The 20263-nt window shown below is 41.5% G+C and overlaps 1 protein-coding gene across 1 annotated transcript in view; it reads right to left on the bottom strand.

The window, feature by feature from the left end:
- The window catches only part of SPMIP11 (sperm microtubule inner protein 11), a 42306-nt gene extending 22912 nt beyond the window's left edge, over positions 1-19394 (bottom strand). Inside the window, exon 1 of the mRNA XM_058309210.1 lies at positions 19280-19394. Coding sequence (XP_058165193.1) covers positions 19280-19358 — 79 coding nt within the window. The 5' untranslated portion in view covers positions 19359-19394. The remainder of the gene's footprint in view (positions 1-19279) is intronic.
- Positions 19395-20263: the final 869 nt, after the last annotated feature.

Raw genomic sequence — 20263 nt, 5'->3', positions numbered from 1 at the left:
TCCCTGACCTGTGTGGAGCTGGCCCATGCGCAGTGCTGATACACGCAAGGAGTGCCGTGCCATGCAGGGGTGTCCCTGCATAGGGGAGCCCCATGTGCAAGGAGTGTGCCCCATAAGGAGAGCCACCCAGTGCGAAAGAAAGTGCAGCCTGCCCAAGAATGGCACCGAACACACGGAGAGCCGACACAACAAGATGATGCAACAAAAAGAAACAGATTCTCGGTGGGGCTGATAAGGATAGAAGTGGTCACAGAAGAACACATAGTGAATGGACACAGAGAGCAGACAATGGGGGGGGTGGATAAATAAAAAGATAAATATTTTTTAAAAACCCAGAATATATACATTTTCTCAAAGCACCTCCCCACAAATTATTAATTACAAAGGAAAAACAGAAACTTTACAGTGGAGCTTGGCAAACATTATCTTAATCAAGTGGTCAAGGATAACAAACCAGTAAAGGCACAAAATGACATCATGTATTTTTTGATGTGATGTACTAAGTATATAATGTCTATTATGTGGTAGTCTTGTCAAAATGTTTAACCTGAACATAATTATGATAACCAAAATTAAGGAACATTCTACAAAATGCCTCACCTGTACTATGAAAAATTGTCAGTGTTATGAAATACAAAAGCGGAACTGTGCCAGAATAAAAGAAGCTAAAGAGACATGTGGACTAAATGCGATGCATGATGCTTAATTGAATCCTGGAAAGGAAAAAATTGCTCTAGAAGACATTAATGGAATAATTGGCAAAATTAGAATATTGACTATAGATAATTAGATAACAGTATTGCATCAATGTTAAAATTTCCCGAATTTTCTATCTGTACTGTGGGTTATATCAGAAAATGTTATCATTAGAAAATACAAGCTGAAATATGTAGGGAAAAGGTACATAATAGAAGCAACCTACTCTCAACTAGCTGAGGAAAAAATACATAAAGGAATATAAAGCAAATGTGGCAAAATATTAACAATTGGTTAACAGCATAAGGAATTTCTTTGTACTGGTTGTATTAGTCAGAGTTCTCTAGGGAAACAGAGCTGACAGAGATATCTGTAAATAGTATGAGATTTTATAAAATTGTCTCACACAACCATGGGGATGCACAAGTCTAAGTTCCAAAGGGCAGGCTGCAAACCAGGAGCTCTGATGAAGGTCCTTGATGAGTTCCTCAGGAGACGCTGTCTGTCTGAAGTAGAGATGGAATTCTCTCTCTGAATGCTGAAATCACTCCTCCTTTTAAGGCCTGCCCCTAATTGGATGGGACATCACTCATTGCTGATGGCGATCTCCTTAGTTGATTGCAGATGTAACCAGCCATTTATGCAATCAACTCACTCATGATTAAAGTCCCACGAAATGCCCTTATATGACAATTAGCCCAGGGCTTGCTTGACCAAATACCTGGGCACCATTACCTGGCCTAGATGAAACATTAGCCTAACCATCACATTAGTCTTACAATTTTTCGGTAATATAGAAAGTATATCACAATAAAAAGTTAAAAGATTGATCTTAGCAGTTTATTTCCTTTCCCTTTCAAATGTGCTAATGAAGACATCAGCATCAGAATCATTATAACAAATACAACAACAATAGTAAAGGCCTTAGCCTCCAAGGGCAAAGAGAACAAGTGGGAATACAATAGCAGATGAGAATACAGTAGCCATGACCTTTTGGAAAATAGAAAACAGATAGATCAGGTAGTGTCTAACTAGCAGAGTGAGAAGGTTTTAATTTAAGTGTCTGTAGTAGAAATTATTTAAGGATGCATCTAGAATTTATCTCAGATTAATTCATCTGTGATGTTCAATATTTGGATGTAACAGCTACTACAGAAGGTAGGAATAAGGAGTAGATTTGAGAATAGTTAAAACTCTCTGCAGAGCATTGGCACAATCAGGCAAACCACCCTGCCCATACAAGATGAAAGATTTCTCTGGAGGAACTCAATCTAGGAGGCACTGCACTTGTGGGCACCAGTCACAGTGGAAGCTGGCATATAGTGTAGGACTGAAAATCTGGTAACTAAATGAAAATCAAGATCCTCAAGGTTGATTCACAGTAATCCTTTTCCTGTCCTGGCCCCATTATGCTAACAGACAAGCATACACTCAATCCCCAGAGAAACAATTACAGGATTCTTCCTTGGAGCACTTGTAGAGATTGAGTAGAAAGCTTTCCTGAAGGCCACAATAGGCAATCCCCCACAGACTTCTAGTCATGTTTTTAGTTCCTCACTCTTAAATCAGAATGAAGAGTCAAGGATTACCAGTTATCTGAGCATGGTCATCAATGAGAAAAACAGACCAAAATAAATGCATACGAAAGAGGGCCCAGAGAAAACAGAGCTATTGCAGGGAACAGATGAAAACTTCCAATAAAGAATGATATGTGTCTTAGTTTGCCACAGGGCTGCCAATGCAAAGTACCAGAAAGGGGTTAACTTTTAAAATGGGGATTTTATTTAGGGTTAAAAGCTTAAACTTCTGAGGCTATGGAATGTCCAAAACAAAGCACTATTAGATATACTTTCTTGCCAAAGTCAGCTACTAGTGATCCTGGTGTCCCATTATGTGGCAAAGATAGCTGTCAATCTCTGCTGAGGTCCCTCTCTTCCCCTCCAGAATACAGTGTGTCCTGGAGCTTAGCTGTGGGCAACTAGGCATAAGGCTTGTCTCTTTCCAGGTCAAGTCTCTCAGTCTCAGCTGCTCCATTATCTTCCCAAGTTCAGGTGTGGGCTATCAGGCCTATGGCTCATCTCTTGAGCTGTTCCATGGGCCCAGCCTCTGGGATTTTGTGCTTAAGCTTTGGCTGCTAGTGATTCTTGAGTCCTCTCTCACACAGCAGGGTCAAAAAATGGCAGCTTCCTTTCTCTTTGTCTCTCTGTATCTTCCTTATATAAAGCTCCAGTAAGAGGGCAGAGATCCAACTTCCTGAGTCACACCTCACTGATGTAGTCCAATCAAAAGGGCCCAAAACTCACAGGAAAGGATTAGTTCAAGAACGTAATATCTTTTCTTTTTGGGATTCATAAAAGAACTTCAAACTGTTGCAATATGCATGGAAAAAAGGGAGTAGATACAAAAAAGAAAAATTCAGAGACTCAAAGAGGGCTCTGATGGGAAGCAGATGTGGCTCAAGTGATTGGTCTCTCATTTACCATATGGGAGGTCCCAGGTTTGGTTCCTGGGGCCCTCTAGTGAAGACGAGCTGGTCTGCACAGAGAGCTGGCCTGCATGGAGAGCAGATGCAACAAAAAAGAGATGCAGAGGAAAGACAATGAGGGACACAACAAACCAGGGAGCTGAGCTGAGGTGCCTCAAGCAATAGAGTGCCTCTCTCCCACGTTGAAAGGTCCCTTGGATTGGTTCCCAGTACCTCCTAAAGAGAAGATGAGAAGACAAGCAGACACAGAAGAATGTGCAGCGGATTGACATAGAGCAGACAGTGAGTACAAGCAGCAAGGCAGTGGGAGGGATAAATAAATAAAATAAATCTTAAAAAAAAAAGGGCCCTGTAAATTAAAATTATAGTAGCCAAAGAAAAATGTTCCAGTACGAAGGTGTGGAAGTTTTGAAATATGTTACAAATTCTTTGCTACTCTTCCCTTCACGAAATAGAACTACTTGCTTCAGCCTCCTGCAACCCTCCAGCATACCTGGGCCAGCCCCCAGTGGCACTAGCATGGGCTCCTCTGGGTGCTCTCCCAGCAAAGTGGTGGCTGCTCAGGCGGCAGGATCCACCATGCGGCAGAGGAAATATGCCAGCTGTGGAATAAGAAGCTCAGGCTGCACAATCTTGGCAGGCACTGGAGACATGTGGCAGTTCTTTTTTTTTTTTTTTTAAGTTGTTACTTTTATTACAATTGATGAAGATTATTAAAATAGTACTATTAACTACTGTCCATAGTTTACATAAGGTGTAGTTTCCCCCATATACCACCCTATTAACACCATATACTAGTGTTGTCCATTTGTTGTAATTCATGAAAGAACATTCTGGGAAGCAGATGTGGCTCATGTGACTGGGCTCCTGCCTACCACATGGGAGGTCGCTGGTTTGTATCCTGGTGCCTCTTAAAGAAGACAGCAGGCTGGTGCCACAAGATGATGCAACAAGGGACACAGGGAGGAAAACAATGAGAGACGCAACAAAGCAGAGGGTGGAGATGGCTCAAGAGATTAGGCACCTCCTTCCCATATCAGAGGTCCCGGGTTTGTCTCCTGGTGCCTCCTAAAAAAAAAAAAAGTAAGAATATTCTTATACGTGTACTATTAACTATAGTCCATCATCTATACATATAAAATAAGGTTCACTGATATACTGTCTTTTTCTTTTCTTTTTAAAAAGGCTTTAGATTACATAAATGTTACATAAAAAATATAGGGGATTCCCATATGCCCCACCCCCTCCCACTTTCCCCCTTAAGAACATCTTTCAGTAGTGTGGTACATTTGTTACAAATGATGAACACACACTGAAGCATTACTACTAAGTGTGGATTATAGTTCATAGTGTACACTCTGCCATGCATAGATATGACATCTTATAGATATGACATTTCATAGATATGACAAAATGTATAATGACCTGTATCCATCATTGCAGTGTCATGCAGGACAATTCCAATGTCCTGAAAATGCCCCCATGTTATACCTATTCTTCTCTCTCCTTACCCTCAGATCCTCTGTTGGCCACGACCTTTATATCAGTGATAAAAGTTCTTCCATTGCTAGACTAATAATGTCTGTAGAAGAATAATAGGTCTATTTTAGTCCATGTTTATTCCCAGTCTTGAGGATTTTGGGGTGATAATGCCCACTCTGCTTCTAACTGAGAGGAGGCTTAGATCCCATTGGGCAGATGGATGGAACTATCTTGCTTACAGTTGCAGACACTCTCTGTTCCTTGGGATGAGTGCTGTAGATCATCATCTCCTTGTTAGTTGAAACTGGGTGAGTCTAATGAGCTGGAAAATAGGTGTAGCAACTCTGCTGAGATTAGGGCTCAACCAGCATATGAACAGACCAAAGATTTAAGTCTCTGGAACATACATTTAACAAGTACAGTGCTAATTATAGTAGATTCAAATACAAGGAGCAGAAGAGCCACCTTAGGGAAATTATAAATGAGTCTACTCTGTTACAATGGGGGGCATAAATTTCAAAGTAAGGCCCACTGACAGGGTGCTGAATTCCTGAGCTTGCCTGCCCTGAGTATAGTGTCTAGATGCCACTATAGTCCTCAGGAATCCCACTGTTTGAGGCACTGTTTACACTGGCAGTCATCGAGATCCTGCTGAGACATGCATAAGCGTAACATCTTGAATGACCTCCTGACTCACCTTGACATCTTTTAGACATAAAAACTCATTTGTATTTATTTATTTTTCTTATCTTTCTTTTTACATTTTTATTGTCTTTCTTTTTAAAGATACATAGATCATAAAAAATGTTACATTAAAAAGTATAAGAGGTTCCTATATATACCACCTCCCCCCCCCCCCCCACTCCTCTCACATCAAAAACCTCTTTCATCTTTGTGGCACATTCATTACATCTCTTTTTGGTGCACTTCAAAATAACATGCAGGCATCAGTCTTTACCACTAAATGCTTCATCATGTATGACATTAGAATTTGATAGCTGTTTCCAGTTCTGTTTTTCAAGGTAAATGCATAACAAAATGCATAAAGATTAACTCTACCATTTGATGAGTTTTGACAAAATCATACACCTTTGTAACACATGTATTTATTTATTTCTCTTCCCTCCCCCCACAGTTGTCTCCTCTCTGTGTCTGTGTCTCTGTGTTCTTCTGTGACCACTTCTATCCTTATCAGCAATACTGGGAATCTGTGTTTCTTTTTGTTGAGTCATCTTGTTGTGTCAGCTCTCCATGTGTGCGGCACCATTCTTGGGCAGGCTGCACTTTTCTTTCTTGCTGGGCAGCTCTCCTTACTGGGCGCACTCCTTGTGCATGGGGCTCCCCTACGCGGGGGACACCCCTGTGTAGCACGGCACTCCTTGCACATCAGCACTGCACATGGGCCAGCTCCACATGGGTCAAGGAGGCCCTGGGTTTGAACCGTGGACCTCCCATGTGGCAGGCAGACGCCCTATCCATTGGGCCAAGTCTGCTTCCCTCATTTGTATTTAATATTGTTCCTTTTTGGTCAAGGTTTTTTTCCAGATGCATTGCTAGTTGGCACTTGGTAATAATCCCTCAGTAAGGAGGCCATTCTACATAGAGGATTTTCCTGGGCTCAAAGTTGACCCTGTTCCATTATTGGTTATGGGTCTTCTGTTCATTACTTCTGTGTTTATGCTGCACATTTGGGATAAGTATACTTGCTCATAGACTTGGCTATATCGATCTGTCATCTGAAGAAGGAAGAAAACCAACTTATTTGGACCAAAAGCATAGTGATTTTCTGTTCATGAGAAAGAACTTTTCTGTAAGCATCCTGTTTTACAGGGAGCTTAAGAATTGATTTTGGGGAATCAATTTTTTTTCTATGTCTAATAAATTTTTAAAATTCATTTAAATCATATATATTTTAATAAAAGAAGAAATAGAACTACTGACTCACTTCTAACAGATAAGGTGGAAGTAACAGTGTATCATTGTGGTAGTTTGGAGGTATATGACCCAGAAAAACATGTTCTTAAACTTAATCCATTCCCGTGAGTATGAAGCCTTGAATATAGGAACTTTTGATGAGGTGTAGCCCAGGATAGGTCTTAATCCTATTACTGAAGACCTTAAAGGGAAAGTCATACAGAGAGAAAAAAACCACAGAGGGAGCAGCCAGAAGCTGAAAGTCACTAGAACCTGGAAGAGAAGCCAAGAGGGAAGGAGGGCCACCATGTGCATTGCCATGTGACAGAGGAGCTCAGGATCAAGGACCACTGGCAGCCAACCCCAGAGCTGTGAAGAAAGTACTGCTTTGACGAAGACTTGATTTGGACTTTTCCTAGCCTCAAAACCATGAGCCAATAAATTCACATTGTTTAAGCCAACCCATTGCATGGTATTGCTTTAGCAACAAGGAAACTAAGATAGTCACCTTCAAGACTAGGTCATAAAAAGACACTGTGATCTCCTTCTCTCTCTGTCAGATCACTCACACTGGGGAAAGTTAGCTGCCATTTGTGAGAATACTTAAGCAGCTTATGGTGAGAACACGAGATGTCTTGTCAGCAGCCAAAGAGGAACTGAGGAGTCCTATCAACAGCTTTTTGAGTGAGTCATCTTAGAAATGGACCCTTCAGTCCCAGATCCATCTCTAGCAGCACCTGATGATTGCAACACAAGAGAGACCCTGAGCCAGAACCAGTCAGCTAAGCAGCTCCCAGATTCCTGACTCACAGAACTTGCGAGGTAATAAATATATATTTTTTAAACCAGTAAATGATTTTCAACTTAGAACCCTTTTTTTAAAAAAAGATTTTATTTTATTTACTTCCCCTTGTGTTCTGCTCTCTGTGTCCATCCACTGTGTGTTCTTCTGTGTCTGTTTGTATTCTCATTAGGTGACTCTGGGAACCAATCCTGGGACCTTCTGGAGTGGGAGAAAGGTGCTCAATCTCTTGTGCCACCTCAGCTACCTGGTCTGCTCTGTCTTCTTATTTTCTCTCCTGTGTCTCTTGTTGCATCATCTTGCTGCGCCAGCTCTCCGTGTTGGCCGGCACTCCTGCATGGGGCAACTTTCCTGCCCGGGGCAGCTTTCCCTCCTGGGGCTGCTTTCCTGTGCTGGGTGGCATTCCCATGCAGGCTGGCACTCCTGTGTGGGGCAGCATTCCAGCATGGGCTGGCACTCTGTATGGGCCAGTTTGCTCCTTGGGCCAGCTTACCCTCATCAGGAGGCCCTGGGCATTGAACCCTGGACCTCCTATATGGTAGACGGGAGCCCAAGTTGTTGAGCCACATCCGTTTCCCAACTTAGAACTCAATATATGTACAAACTACCAATCAAATGTGAAGGTAGAATGAAGCCATTCTTTTTTTTTTTAAAGATTTATTTTTATTTATTTCTCTCCCATTCCCCCCCCCCCCCCCAGTTGTCTGCTCTCTGTGTCCATTCACTGTGTCCGCTTGTATTCTTGTCAGCGGCACTGGGAATCTGTGTCTCTTTTTATTGCGTCATCTTGCTGCGTCAGCTCTCTGTGTGTGTGGCGCCACTCCTGGGCAGGCTGGACTTCCTTTTGTGCGGGGGTGGCTCTCCTAATGGAGCACACTCTTTGTGTGGGGGACACCCCTGCATGGTATGGCACTCCTTGCGCACATCAGCACTGCGTGTGGGCCAGTTCACCACATGGGTCAGGAGGCCCTGGGTTTGAACCCTGGACCTCCCATGTGATAGGCAGATGCTCTATCCATTGAGCCAAGTCGGCTTCCCTGAAGCCATTCTTGACAACACATTTTTAGAAAGCTACTAGAGGATATATTCCAGGAAAGGAAGGGAATAACCAGTAAAGAAAATATGGGATCTAGGTAATAGGGAACCTTGGAGAAAGGCCAAAGCAAGTCCCAGGACAACAGCTATGCACCAGCCTTTGAAAGTAGTCAGTCTAGACTGGGTAGGAGAGAGGCAGGATGGAAAAAAATTGGAATTGATAGATTATTTGTTGTGCTTGAGTGATTGAAAAGAAAATACCACTGGGCATTTGACAGACCTCTTGAATTACTTGGGAAAAAAGGTAACAATAGGTGCATAGAGAACCAAGTAACTTAAAAAATGGTGGCAATTCTTAACTCTAGGAATAAACAAAAAGTTGAACAAGAAAGGAAACATAAATAATCATAGTACCATTTCTTGGCTTAGAAGGGAACACTTTTTACAATAGTTGTAAGATTACAATAATACTGGCTTAGCCTTGTATTAGTTTTCTATTGCTGTAAAATAAATTATATCAAATTTAGCAGCCTAAAAACATTCATTTATTATCTCATAGTTCCATATAAAGTAACATAATAATATGCCTGATATCCCATCATTTTCACAGTTTCTACCCACACTCAAAAGGGAGAGGATTGTACAAGGATGAGGATCATTAAGGGTTATTTTAGAATTCTGACCACCACAAACCTAGGACTGTGACATAACTATACTGGAAATTTAGGGAGGAGGGGAAATTGGGGGAGGGGGAAAGCAAGATGTGACATAAGAAAGCTAAATACTTAACTGTCACAATAGGAAGGCAAAATATAAGGACCACAAATGGATAAATCAATAAATACAAAGTAAACACATTATTTAGAAATAGGAAGGTAAGAACCAGAAGAAATAGCTTAAATGGTTGGAAATGATTGCCTCTGGAGAGTGGAGGCAAGAGGCTAGAGCAACTGTTTCTTATTTTTTATTATAAACCCTTTAGAACTATTTGATTCTTTATGTGTAATATCATTTCGAATAATAATTTTAAAAGATAACTTTTTATATTAGATTCTGTGGATAAGACAACCATAAATTTGGGGAAAACTATAAAAATCATTTTTTAAAAATCAGGTTGCTTTGCAAATGTCTCACTCCACTTTATACTAAACTGAAATTGTAGATGAAGCACTGGGGGGAAATAAAGGACAAGATACTCATCAATAGACACATTTTCAAAGAAAAGGAATTGGCACTATTAAGAAAATTGATGAATGAATCTATGTTTATATGCAATGTTAGAAATAAAATGTATAAGTATGTATCTTTTCTTGATTCCCAAAATTGTAATTTATTTTTAAAAATTAACTGACCAACTATTAGTCTGTGATAAGAGACATTCTACTGTAATTACATTGCACTTTCATCATATAGTACTTATTAATTGATCCAAGCTTGCTAGCTTAATGCCTAGTGGCAGGTGTATACCAGACATGTGTAGTGATGGTTAGGAGTTTTATGGGTGTTGATTAGGTGAGCCACATCCCAGGGTCAGGGGGGCCACATTTAGTTCAAGATGTCAAGGGTTCTGGAAGGGTGGATCAGTGGTAGCTGGTTGCCATATTGTGACAGTTTGAAGCTTTCATGGACCCCAGAAAGTCATGTCCTTAGGGTTAATCCATTCCTGTGTGTATATATCTATTGTAGGTGGGATATTTTGATTAAATTTCCCCAGTTAAGGGCCTTTCATTAGATTGTGTGACCCAGGATGGGTCTTAATCCTCTTATTGGAGTCCTTTATAAACGGAGAATAAAAAGCTGCGGACAAAGATGCACAGAAAGAGGAAACAAGAAGCTGAGAGAGAAGACCCCAGGGAACTAGAAGCTGGAATCAATGGAACACAGAGGCTGAGAAGAAGCCAGAAGCTGAAAGCAAGGCCTGGAAGAGATGGGAGAGACCAGCAGATGCTGCCATATGCCTAATCATCCACAGCTGCAGTTTGGGGCAAAAGCATCTTTTGATGATGGCGTTGATTGGACATTTGTACAGTTTCAGTACTGTAAGCTTATAAGTTAATAAATGCCCACAGTAAAAGCCAACCCATTCTGGTATATTGCTTTGGCAGCACTGGGCAGTGGAATTCACACAGAAAAAACCATAGAAGCAAGAAGCTGAAAGCAAAGGAACCTGGAAGAGAAGGGAGAGACCAGCAGACATTGTCATGGGTCTTGCCATGGGGCAGAGGAGCCCAGGATCACGGGCAGCCAGTCTTTGGGAAGAAAGCCTTGTCTTGCTGATGCCTTGATTTGGACATTTTTTTCTCAGCCTCAAAACTGTAAGCTTGTAAGCTAACAAATTCCTATTGTTAAAAAAGCAACCCATTTTATAATACCTGTTTGGAGCAGCTTTAGCAAACTAAAACAGATTTTGGTACCAGTCGAATGTGATGTTGTTGTTGCAAATACCAAAAATATTTAAAAAGGCTTTACAAATGGGTAATGGATACAGTCCAGAAGAACTGTGAGGGGCTTGATAAAAAAAGGCCTAGATTGCTTTGAAGAGATTTTTGGTAGAAATATGGATGCTAAATGAAAACTAAAAGAAAAGTAACCCTTATTTTAAAGAGGCAGAGAATGGTGGCAAAATTGCGTCTTGGTGTCAGACGGAAAGTAGACTTTGAAAGTGATAAGTGTGAATATTTAGCTAAGTAGTTTTCCAAACTATCACCTCTAATAATCTAAGAACTAAACCCATGGGCACAAAGAAACCAGAAATTGATTGTCTGGAAAATTCTGAGCTTCTGGAAAATGAGTCCTCAGAGAATAGTGTCCCATGTAAGGGTTTAACTGAACATGGAACCAGCCAGCCATTTCAGTGCAAGTCAGGATTGGAAATGCAGTTATCCAGAAAGGATCTGTGGAAAGTTCTACAGTGTAATGGTTTGGATCCCTGTGTACTACATGTGAAATGGGCAAGTTTTTTTGTGAGATGTGTATGAAGAGAACCATTGCCAGCCTGGACTAAAGGGACAGAAATGAGACAGCTTGAAGGAAGTAAGACTTAAAAGGCAAAACCAAAAAAGCTGAGGTCTTGACCAAAGACATCTTCTCGGGCCAAAAGAGTGAGCCCACCCATGTATATGGAAAGGGTGAGTGTGCCCCAGAGCTTGGAGAAGGCAGGCCTTCCCCCTCTTTGTTCAGGAAGTGTTACCACCCCAGTGTTTCTCAGATACCTGGGGGAAATGCAGAGAGTCTGGCCACCTCTCTGGTGCTTGATGAAGGTGGAGCCTAGAGCTTTGCCATCACCCCAATGCTTGAAGGTGTTGGAGCCTTCCTCCCAGTGTTTGGGGAGAGCATGGCTGCTACACAAGCACTTGCACAGACTGGAGCTGACACTCCATCGGGCCTGAAGGACAAGACATCCTTCTATGGATAACTCTCAGCACTTGAAATCTAATGGAGTATCCCCTGCAGGTTTCAGGATTATTTGCGACCTATGACTCCTATTTTCCTCATAATTTCTCCTTATGGGAATGGAAATGTTTATCCTGTGACTGCCTGTCCTTTCTATATTGGAAGTAGATAAATTGTTCTCTAGGTTTCACAGATCCACAGCTGGAGGGGAAATTATGCCCCAGGACAGGCCACACCTATAACCGATTTTTCTTTTTCTATTTTTTTTTTTTTTTTTTTGAGGTACCAGGGCTAGATTGAACCCTGGACCTTATATGTGGGAAGTTGACACTCAACCAGAGTCACAATGGCTTCCCTGAGTTGTTGTTGTTGTTTTTTTTCTTAACAACAGAAGTTCATTGGCTCAAAATTTCAGAGCTAGAAGGCTTGCTTCCTTCCAGGGTCAGTAGCTTCTGTTTATTAAAAATCTGCAAAAAACTTGCTGGCTTTGTATGTAGTTCAAGTGGTTCAAAACCATCAGACAATGGGAGTCCCATATATTGTATATGTGAATTATTATGACCTAAAACTTTTTTGAAGACAAAATTAAAAATTAGAAAAAAAATTTTTTAAAAAGGGATATAGACACTGAGGATGAGATGAAAGAAAGTGCCTTGACACTATACATACAGGGCAACACCTATTACAGTGATGAAAGGCGAAATGTTAAAAACAAATCTTTATAATATTGTTCATTTTTATTAATACACCAATTTATTTTTATTTTATCTTAGTATTTCTAAGTTAGTATGTATACTTCTAATCTTTAATCCCATCACTATATTTCATTTTCCTGTTAACTGAATTTGACAATATATTAGGATTCACTGTTGAAGAAGTTTTGGACCACAGAGAGGTTCAACTATGGTAAAGGAGGAACACTGGTGTGGGGTGTTATTGATGGGGGGGCACATGGTTGGGAGGGAGTTCTCCAGGGCATGTATATAGGGGATATAAAAATGTTTGGATAACAGTCACAAACGACAACTGAGGGAGTGCTGAGTTCCTAGCCAGGGGAGCTCTTTCACATTTCCCAATGGGACAGCAACAATTCCCCAAGTCCAACGGCAAAGACCAACAAGGAAGGATTTTCCAACAATGAGTCCTTGATACTGATGACTATGCTTATGAGTCTGTGTGCCTGAAATATGAACTAAGCCTAGAGATGCAGGGTGCCTAAGAGTTACCTCCTAAGAGCCTCCATGTTGCTCAAATGTGGCCACTCTCTAAGCCAAACTTAGCATGTAAATGCATTACCTTCCCCACAGTGTGGGACATGACTCCTGGGGATGAGCCTCCCTGGCACAGAAGGATTACAACCAAGCACCAACTGGTGATGTAAATAGAAAAAGACCCTGAATAAAAGGGTCAACTCAGACTGGCAGAATATCTAAGCCCACATGTAGGATCATGTGTTAAAAACTGATTTTTGACCTTGAATAAAAGGGGGAAATGGCAAAGACAAATGAGTTTATATGGCTAAGAGGCTTCAAAAAAGAGTCAGGAGGTCATCAGAGGGATTACGTTTATACACTCCTCAGGAGGACTCCAGAAACAGCCAAAGTGGATACAACCCCAGGTACTGGTTCTCCTGAGGGCTATGGAGGCCCACAGGGATATGGTCATGGCAGATAGCTCTGGAGCTCAGTACCATGTCAGTGGGCACTACTTTGGAATTTGTGTCCCTGAGTGTGATGGAGTTGGACTCAGATGTGACCTTTCTACACATGCCTCTTCTGTCACTTTTACTGAACCTTTGGTTGGTGCTAGCTTTGGTATATACTCAGGAGACTTGAATCTCTGGACTGTCCATGTGCCAGCTGGAACCTGAGCCTCAGCAGAGTTGCAATTCCTACTCTCTGGTTCGTTGGACTTACGCAGGTCAGCTAACAGAGAGGTGAAGATAGTCAATCACCACACAAGGGAACTGAGAGTGCCTACAACTGCAAGCAGGAGAATTGCATCCATCATCCATGTGGAATCTCAGCCCCCTCTCAATATAGAGGTGGAGTGGACATCACCATCCCAGGGTCCATGAATGGAGGAATAAAATATGGATTAGAATGGGCTTACTGATATTCTACTATAAAACTTTTGTGACTACTAATAGAAGAAATTATATCATTGAAGGGGACAAAATGACCACAGTAGTTGCTGAGGGCAGGGAGTGGGAAGAAGAGATGTGAAAAGGGGGCATTTTTGGGACTTTGGAGTTGTTCTAAATAATATTGCAGGGTCAGATGCTGGACATTATATATCCTGCCATAACCCACTGAATGTACCAGGGGAAAGTGTGAACTACAGAGTAAACTATTATCCACTTGGTGCAGCAGTGCTCCAAAATGTGTTCGCCGAGTGCGATGAGTATGCCACAATGATGGGGGAGGTTATTAGTGTGGGAGGGGAGGGGTGGGGGGATGGGGAGCATACAGGAACCTCTTATGTTTTTTATAATGTAACCTTTTTTGTGACATATCTTCAAAAAAATACAATATACAAAAATGATGGGGGTGGGGGTGTGGCATGTGGGTTATACTGGAACCTCTTATGTTTTTTTTAATGTAACATTCTATGTGATCTATTAACTTTAATAAAAATTAAAAAAAAAAACAAAAAAACTCCCAGTAGGGCCTGAGCCTCAGCAGAAAAAAACAAAACCATCGGACAGTAGAACTTTCCACAGATCCTTACTGGATAACTGCATTTCTAATCCTGACTTCCATCGCTGGATCCATGTTCAGGTCACACCTTCTTTAGCAAAGTGCTACTCAGTTATGAGGAGTACCGTCCTCTGGGGACTCACTTCCCGAAAGCTCAGGGAGGTCCCTGATAGAGCTGCTTTTGGCCCTGGTCTGAGTTGGTTTTATCGTTTGTTTTTTTTTTAGGAGACACTGGGAACTGAACCTGGAACCTCCTATGTGGGAAGCAGGTGCTCAACTTCTTGAGCCACATCTGCTCCTCTATAATAACCAATTTTGATGAGACTTTGTACTTAGTATTGTTACAGAAATGATTTAAGGCTTTTGGGATATTGTAATGAAATGACTGCATCTTGCATATAGAAAGAACATGCTTTTTTGAGGTCCAAAGGATGAAGTGTGTTGGTCTGCAACTGTATGTAGCCTAGAAAAATCATGTTCCTAAAACGAATCCATTCCTGTGGATGTAAGTAGGACCTTTCAATAAAGTTTACTGCGCTTAAGGTGTGACTCAGTGTGGGTCTTTATCTCTTCCTGGAGTCCTTTATAAGAGACTGAAATTCAAAGAGAGAAAAAACCATCGGAGCAAGAACCTGAAAACAACAAAACGCAGACGAGAAGGGAGAGGCCAAGAGAGAGGCGGCCGTGTGCCTTGCCACGTGACAGAGGAGTCCAGGATCGCCAGCAGCTGGTCTCTGGGGAGAAAGCATCATCTGATGATGCCTTGATTTGGATGTTTTTCTCAACCTTGAAACTGTAAGCTTGTAAGCTAACAAATTCCCACTGTTAAAAGCTAATCCATTTGATGCCATCTGCTTTCAGCAGCCTAGCTAACTAAAACAAACCCCTAGCACTTCTTTCCCCAATAACTCCAGCAAAGCTGTTTTTTTTTGTTTGTTTGTTTGTTTTTGTTTTTAAAGCTGTGTTTTAAGCACAGAAAACAAATCAAACTATTATTTTGGTATCTGCACATAGTAGTTGGGCCACATAATCATGATTTTGTGATGTGTGCAAATGTATGTCTATGAGAGAGAGAAAGAGAGAGAGAAATCAGGAAAGAAACCGTACAAATTACTCTTTCCCTTGCTTGCAGAACACCTCTGAAGTCATAGAATGTTGTAGCTCTTGGCTATGGGAGGAAGTTGCAAAGTTCCATTCTACTCTACTACTCCACAGAGGAGTAACCAAGGCAACCATTTTGGCCATTAGTAGAGCGAAAGTCCCCACTGAGCTACAGGGAATGGTGGACTCCAGGCAATCTTGAAAACCATCTGTTGGGGGACAGTGAATAACACTATGTGAAAGATGTGAACTCAGGGGCTGAGGGGTCTAGATTTTCCACAGAAAAGCTGTCAGTCATCTGTACAGTCACCTGCTCACAGCAAAAGATATGTGTGTTGTTTGTCCACATGGATAACAAAGAATATACATTCTGGAATCAAATTCTGGCTCCATTTCTGTAACCTCGGGCAAATCATTGAAACTCTCGGAGCCTCAGTGTCCTTATTGGTAAAAGGGAATAGTAATACCCACCTCACAGTAATGTTGAGAGGACTGAATGTAATTGAGCAATGTAAAGTACTTAGCACGGAGCCTGGCACATGGTTTGCACTCAGTAAATAGTTAATCGTGTTAAATTGTTAAGATGTGTTAATGACTTAACAATAAAATGCTTGAGCCCACAAAATTAGGGGTTAGCAAGGGAAGCCCTGTCCAAATCTTGAGGGACAACCAGAACAAGTAAAAGTGGGGGAGGACCCTGCAGGGGAGTAGCGGTGGCAAATCTGAGGTTCAGTATCCTTCTAACCTCACATCATAGGCCACCAATTTCGCCAAGCTGCCTGTCTGAGACCCCTGCCACTGGAATGAGAAAACATGAGTAAGCAGATGATTCCAGTATACCTCCATATCACCCCTTAGCAGGCTCTGCTTTTTATAAGGTAAAGCCTTCCTCCCTGCCTCTGTCCTACCGAGAAAATCAGAAATGAGACCCAGATCCCTTTGATTGATACCAAGTCTTGTTTACAGTGCTTAAGTAGCAAACTAGGTAGGAAAGTAACAGACTGCATGCTCATTTGCCTCGTGGTGAGGGAGTCCATCTAGTAGGGGCAAGGAGGGTTGGTACAGCTAGGAGAGGCCTACTCTTGGCCTGGAACATAACCCACAAAGGGAAATTTGTGGGTTATGTTTGCATCTATTCCTGAAGAATGTGTTTCTCTGAGAGAGGGTAGAGAAGAGCTCCTCTTCATTTGAAGATAAGAACCTACGTCCCAGGTGGTGTAGGGACGAGAGGAAAGGGCTGGGTTGGAGCATTCAGGCAGGGATTTCTAGCCAGCGGCCCACGGACGGGTCGGTGGAAAGATTTCAGGGGGTCCATGAGCTTGAATTGAAAAAAATCAATTTATTTTTATTTTTTCTCTGACCTCTAACTGAAATCGCATTTCCTTCACTTATGAATGTATGCAGTAAATGGCGGTATTCATTTCGTATTACATTAGTTATTGCATATCTTGAAAAATCGCTTATGCTCATCCATACTTTGAAATTACAGTAGTTGTTAGACCCGATGCTAGTTGAGTGTCATAAAACTATCTGCCGCTGTATTCTGGTAAGAGGTCTGTGGTTTTCACCTGACTGGCAAAGGGGTTCCTTTGAACAAAAAAGGTTAAGAGCCCCTGCATTAAGGGATTTCTAGGGTCTAGCAGTGGAAGCTTTTGTATGAATATTACCTAGGAGCTGGACATGTGAAACAGAGCTTCTTTGATGGAACCAGAAAGGGGACAGAATGCACAATGGAGGCCTATACAAGATCAGTCCTTCCTACTTCTTACCTTACCTTTGTGCTTCCCAGTCACCTCTGCTCCCAATCCATTTTTTGCTTCAGTCCCTTTCTGTACTTAATTTCCTTCCCTTGTGTTCTCCATTCTGCCTGGAATACCCTTTCTTCATTTCTGGGCTTTCAAACAATTTATCTTTTAAGACCTAAATCAGCGTGTGCCTCACCATCCCCAAATCCTCAAGACTAAGGAATGAACAAACATAAGAGTGAAAAATGCAACCATAGGCCAAAATAGACTTCTTATTGTAGTACCAGAAGAACTTGTAACATTGATATAAAGACAGTGGTTGCCAGAGGTTCTGGGGGAGAGGGAGGCAAGAACAGGTGCAACACGGGGCATTTTTAGGGCACTGGAATTGTTCTGCATAATATTGCAATGACAAGATACAGGCCATTACACCTTTGATCAAAACCTCTAAAATTGTATGGTGTATGGAAACGGACTTTGGCGCAGTGGTTAGGGCGTCCGTCTACCACATGGGAGGCCTGCGGTTCAAGCCCCGGGCCTCCTTGACCCGTGTGGAGCTGAGCGGCCCATGCACAGTGCTGATGTGCGCAAGGAGTGCCGTGCCACACAGGGGTGTCCCCCGCGTAGGGGAGCCCCGCGCGCAAGGAGTGCACCCATAAGGAGAGCAGCCCAGTGCGAAGGAGGGAGCAGCCTGCCCAGGAATGGTGCCGCCCACACTTCCCGTGCCGCTGAGGACAACAGAAGCGGACAAAGAAACAAGACGCAGCAAAAAGACACAGAAAACAGACAACCGGGGGAGGGAAATTAAATAAAATAAAAAATAAATCTTTAAAAAATAAATAAATAAATAAAATAAAATAAAATAAAATTGTATGGTGTAAAGTGTAACTCATAATGTAAACTATAGACCATGGTTAGTAGCAGTGTTTCAATATTATTCATCAATTGTAACAAATGTATGATACTCATGAAAGTTTTTTTTTGAGGTACCAGGGCTGGGGATTGAAACCTGGGGCCTCGTATGTGGGAAGCCAGTGCTCAACTACTGAGCCACATAGGCCCCTGTAAATTGGTGGGTTTTTTTGTTTTGTTTGCTTTTGTTTGTTTTTCTCAAGAGGCACCGAACACCAAACCCAGGACCTCCCACCTCCCATGTAGGAGGCAGGTGCTCAACAGCTTGAGCCGTATCCACTCCCTATAAGATGTTATTAATAGGGGGAAATGTGAGAGGGGAAGGGGTGGGGTGTATGGGAATGACATATCTATATACGTACTTTTTTATTTTCTTTGTCTGCCCTATATTTTTATGTAATTTTCTGTAATCTAAAACGTCTTTAAAAATAAAGTAAAAAAAACCTTAATCAATTGCCACATCTCTTAACAAAGCTTCCTTACTTCTTTTAGTCATTCAAAATCATTTGTTCACTCACTCACCCTACAAATATTTTTCAAACCTGTTATGTATGAGGCACTGCTAGGCACTGTATATATAATACAGATCTGATATTTACTCACTGTCCACTAAAAATCCTTCAAATGGTTCTCTATAAAATTGAAATGCTTAGCATGGCTAACAGCATCTTCGGTAACTGGTTGTTGCCTGGTTTTCAAGGCCTGCCTCCCTGCACTTTTCCACTTTACCCGTCACCTGTTCCAAAGTATGCGGAGTTCTAGTCAGGGCTTAATAAATGTTGGCTGAATTATCAAATGAATATATTCAGTTGAATAAACTGAGTGCCTTAATAAGGACATTAAATGTCAGAAGAGGGAAGCTGAATGGATACTTTCACTACTCCATAATTTTACCTGGTGTAGTTGCTGTCTTGAAGGATAAACCTCTTAACTCTAGCTAGAAATCCTAGAAAATGTCTAAGAAGCAGTTAGGAAGTAGCCCTTCTATCCTCCTTCCACTCTACATTCCTCTTACTTGTTTCTTCAGTTGTATCCCTTTTTTTGTTCCGAAAGGAGTTTTGATATCCCAATAGACACAAGTTGAAGAAGGCCATCTCAGCTCCTCCCTGTCCTCTTCTGGAATGTCCAAGCTGGAGCACTGGCCCCTGTGTTTGGTAACCATGGTAATGTCCTGAAGAATTAGCCTGACTGACACACCCTTTGTCTAATGAGGTACAGGATTTATGGGTTCACAGTGGAGCTAAAATGGGTGTTGGTTCAATAACTTTAGGCCAAGGTAGGAATTGAGTGCTAAAACTTCTTTCCTTGACCCAGTCTTATCTTAAGCTTCAGAAGTCAGTGAGTAGAAAGAGCACTGACCTGCACTCAAGTGCTAGCTTTGCCACCTCTAGGTATCTGACTCTGAATAGATTAACTAAGCCTCAGTGTTTTATTTTTTTATACAAGGAGCGCTCTGTGATGACATGATGTCTGTTTTGTAAATTCACAACTTTCACTATACACTTAATGTTTATATATGTTCATGTAGGAATGATATATTTCAATAAATTTATAGTAATAATAAACTTTATTTTAGAGAAGTATTAGATTTACAGAAAAATTACACTGAAAGTACAGGGAATTCCCATAAGGCCCCCACCCCCAACATCCACACACACATTTTCACCTAATATTAACAATAGACATTAGTGTGGTACATTCATTACAACTGCTGAACCAATAGTGAAGTCCTGCTACTAACCAATGTCTATAGTTTCCATTGTGGTTTAGACTTTGTGCTGTACGCTTCTCTTTCATTCATCATTGATTTCTCTTTTTTTGTTATTTCTTGTTTTTATTTTATTATTATTATGTATTTTTAAGGAGGTACTAGAGATTGAACCCAGGACCTCCATATTAGTCAGTCAAAAGGGTGCTGATGCAAAATAACAAAAATCTGTTGGCTTCTATAAAGGGCATTTATTTGGGGTAGAAGCTTACAGTTACCAGGCCATAAAGC

The sequence above is a fragment of the Dasypus novemcinctus genome, chromosome 12 (assembly GCF_030445035.2).
Source record: "Dasypus novemcinctus isolate mDasNov1 chromosome 12, mDasNov1.1.hap2, whole genome shotgun sequence".
Classification (NCBI taxonomy): Eukaryota; Metazoa; Chordata; class Mammalia; order Cingulata; family Dasypodidae; genus Dasypus; species Dasypus novemcinctus.
Note: the sequence above shows the minus strand (reverse complement) of the source record. Positions and strands in the feature narration are given on the sequence as shown.